General features: G+C 35.2%; 1 protein-coding gene across 1 annotated transcript in view; it reads right to left on the bottom strand.

Moving 5' to 3' along the window:
- Ncapg (non-SMC condensin I complex subunit G) overlaps positions 1-3,610 on the bottom strand; it is a 33,421-nt gene that overhangs the window by 9,822 nt on the left and 19,989 nt on the right. Inside the window, exon 14 of the mRNA XM_005366003.2 lies at positions 298-525. Coding sequence (XP_005366060.1) covers positions 298-525 — 228 coding nt within the window. The remainder of the gene's footprint in view (positions 1-297; positions 526-3,610) is intronic.

The raw sequence follows: 3,610 nt of genomic DNA, 5'->3' as shown, positions 1-3,610 counted from the left end.
AATAAATAAATAAATAAAAAATATTTTTAAAAACAGAAAACTGCCCATTTGCAATAGTGTCTGTTCTAATTCATTTCTGTTACTATGTTAGAAACATTGTAACAAAGGAACCTTCAATTCTTTGCACACTAATTTGATAATGAAAACTAATAAGATGTAAAATTTAAATTTTAAACTAATATTTTTTAAAATAATATTGTGTCAAAGGTAAACTTTGGTAAAAATTAAAAAACAGAGCTAAGAAGATAAACACAGGCTGCAAGTGTTTCATAACTGTAGAGCTGAATGATCCCCTACCTCGCTATCTAAGAAGTCGGTGAGGAGTTTGAGAACATTCTTAGCTGTGGCGGTCTCTTCAGCATCTTCTGCTTCTTCTTCTTCATCACCACTGTTTATGTCTGCACCTTCACACTGGACGGTCTTAGCTTTCTTAGTTTTAAATGGTTCAATCCCAAATGTCATCAGCTGGTCAAAGATTGCCTTTAAAGCACTGATTTTTATTGTGATGTCATCAATTTGCAAAACCTACAATTAGAAACCCCCAAAAATTCAGCAAAACAACTTAATACTATATTCTAAGTAAAATTAGTATCTTTCCTAGTTAAATTTCAATGACAGTGTTAAGTAAAAACAAAACAACACTTTTCAGAATTATAATTAAAATTTCACTTTTAAAAAACAAATTATTTATTTATCTCATAATACAACTTTAGTCATTAAATCAATCTTTGCAGTGGAAAAAGATTTTGAAGTCAAGTCTGGCTGGATTGTATTATTTCATCCTTTGATAAGAAAAACAGAACTCAACTACGGTAAATTTTTATCATTTTCTAAGATCCAGAAAAAAACTGTATAATTATATGTAAACTGTTCTCTCTGCCTAGCAAACAAACAGAAACAAAAAAAAAAAACAGTACATTTTAATGAGTTTAAAACTTTATTACAATGTCAGTATATTTACATTCCTTTTAAGCAAAATTTTTCTCTTCACTTAAATTCAGATTTCATATAATGAATTAAGTTGTCAACAAGATGCTTCAATAAAGTAGTTTAGGGAGATGGCCTAGTTGCTTAAGTGCCTGTCAAACATAAACATTTCAGATAACCAGCACCCACACAGGAAGCTAGTTACATAGCAGAGCACATCTATAACCCCACTGCTAGGGAACAGAGACAGGTGGATCCCTAGTGCTCATTGGCCAACCAACCTAACCAAATCAAGGAGGTCCTGGTTCAGTGAGCAATCCTTGTCTCAAAGTTAGACAGACTATAACCTGAGGAAGATACCCAACATAGATCTCTGCATATGTACACAAACAGTTTAAGTCTATCCTGAGAACTACACAGCAAATTCCAAAACCATGGGGGGAAGAGATTCTGTTGTGAATTATTAACTATACTATTCAATGTAATTTGATCTTTAAAATAACAAAAAAATCACCTCTATGTTGGTCAAATTAGTGTAGTTAGAAAAATGACTTATTTTCAAAACTGACAAGTGTTGTGGGAGCTCCTTCTGGTCCTTCAGCCAATAGCAGCTGAGATACCAGCCCATTGGGGCGTGGTCTCTCTCCCTTTAAAAAAAGCAGCTGAAGTGTCCCACTTCTCACAGAGTGAGCAATCCTTCGTGTTGGCTAGAAAGGCAGGGCTTCCTTCACACCTATTCCACTATAGTAGAGCATCAGACAGGACACCATTATCCTTGATCAGATTTGTATGATTCATCAGATTCCTCATGGAATTGTCTCCCACTTTTCTATAGATGTATCCCTAGGCAATAACTCCGCAAGACAACTCTGAAAGATGCCCCTCCTGGACAACCGTCTGTACATTTTCCTCATTAAATTCAAGATTCAAAAAGTTCTAAATTAAAAAAAAAAGCAGCCACTTCCCTCTGTTTACTCTCTGGCTTCCAGCTCTGCTTCTGGCGACTAGGCTCCCTTCCTGATTTCTCAAGAGGGCTATTGTCTGGGACGGTGATCTGTAAGTTTTTTCCCCCTTAAATAAATAACCATTCTATTAATCATAATTCCAAACTGGTGTGGAATTGTTTGTGACTTACGCCTTCAGACAAGAATTTCAAGAACATATTCACTACATGTTTTGAGAATGAATCCTGTAAATCTGACAAAACCAAATACTCTTAATATGTCATTTTGATGGCTCTCATAACTTCAGATACATTATTACCTCAGCATCCAGTTTCCTTGTTACACTCATGCCCCTAATATGCAGCAATAGCTACCAATATTCAGTCCTAAGGAGATGATTCTAAGATGAAATAATTACCCTCTTCTGATTTTATAACAAATCTTTATATATCAATTTTTATTATTAGCACTTAACAAGTTTTTCTAATCCCAGTATAGACATTTCACTCATCTAAAAATTGTCCAATGAAAGCCTTAAGAATACTTTGGTTTTAAAAAAAAAAAAAAAAAAAAAAAAAAAAAACTTTCATAGAGCTGGGCAAGGTGGTGCACGCCTTTAACCTCAGCACTCGGGGACAGAGGCAGGCATACCTCTGAGTTCAAGATCAATCTAGTCTATAAAATGAGGTCCAGGATAGCCAGGGCTACATAAAGGAACCCTGTCTCATAATATAAAGAAAAGTTAAAAAATAATCCAACCTTTATAAAGATACAAAATTGAATCTAATTAGTAGTTATCTTCTTTTGATCATGAACTTTTGTGAAAACTAAAAAAAGGCTAAACAATAAAAAATTAAAAACTCAGAATAGTATACAAAATATAGGCAAACTTCAGAAGTTTTCTCCCCTTCAATCAATCATCCACAAATACTTTTAACTTTAAAAACATGGTCAGACCCAACAATTTTATTAAGTGAGATAACTTAGACTATTGACTCCCGAGCCAACAGTATTTATAGGATGTATATAAGTGGGGTGGGGTTATGCTCAAGAAAAGATACACAGGACACATGTGACATTAAGGCAGAAGGGAGGTTATGAGAGGTAAAAGAATATGAGGCAGGAAGGCTACAGACAAAAGAATCAAAACCAAATAAATTTTCTTCCCTGAATCATTTATATTGGAAATCTCTATTTTACAGGGTAAGTTCTTAGAAGATATGAACATCCTGCCAGCTCTTTCTCCTGATATCCATCACTTTACTTAGACTTTCCTAGTGGTATGTCCTCCTGTTCCTCCAACAGGCAAAGCAAGGGACCACCCCAAGATCTTTCTCCTCTGCTCTTCTCTTCACTAAGAAGCTGAGATGTCTGAGGCGGAGAGGTTGCTCAGCAGTTAAGTGTTGGGTAATATTATTATCAGGTGTATGACTTTTGTTTATGCTGCATCTGTTTAACTCTGTGAAGCTGTGTTACTGTGCCTACCTAAAACACATGATCCTATTAAGAGATGAATGGCCAATAGTGAGGCAGGAGCAAGGATGAGTGGGGCTAGCAAGCAGAGAGAATAAATAGGAGAAATGAGTCAGAGGAGCAAAAGAACAAGGAAAAGAGGACATCAGGGGCCAGTCACCCAGCCAATCAGAATAAGAGAGGAAAGAAAGGTATACAGAAATAGAGAAAGATAAAAAGCCCAGAGGTAAAAGGTAGTCAGGATAATTAAAAAAAAAAAAAAAAAA

Source organism: Microtus ochrogaster, unplaced genomic scaffold (assembly GCF_000317375.1).
Source record: "Microtus ochrogaster isolate Prairie Vole_2 unplaced genomic scaffold, MicOch1.0 UNK5, whole genome shotgun sequence".
Taxonomy (NCBI): Eukaryota; Metazoa; Chordata; class Mammalia; order Rodentia; family Cricetidae; genus Microtus; species Microtus ochrogaster.
This window is presented reverse-complemented; position numbering and strand designations above follow the sequence as displayed.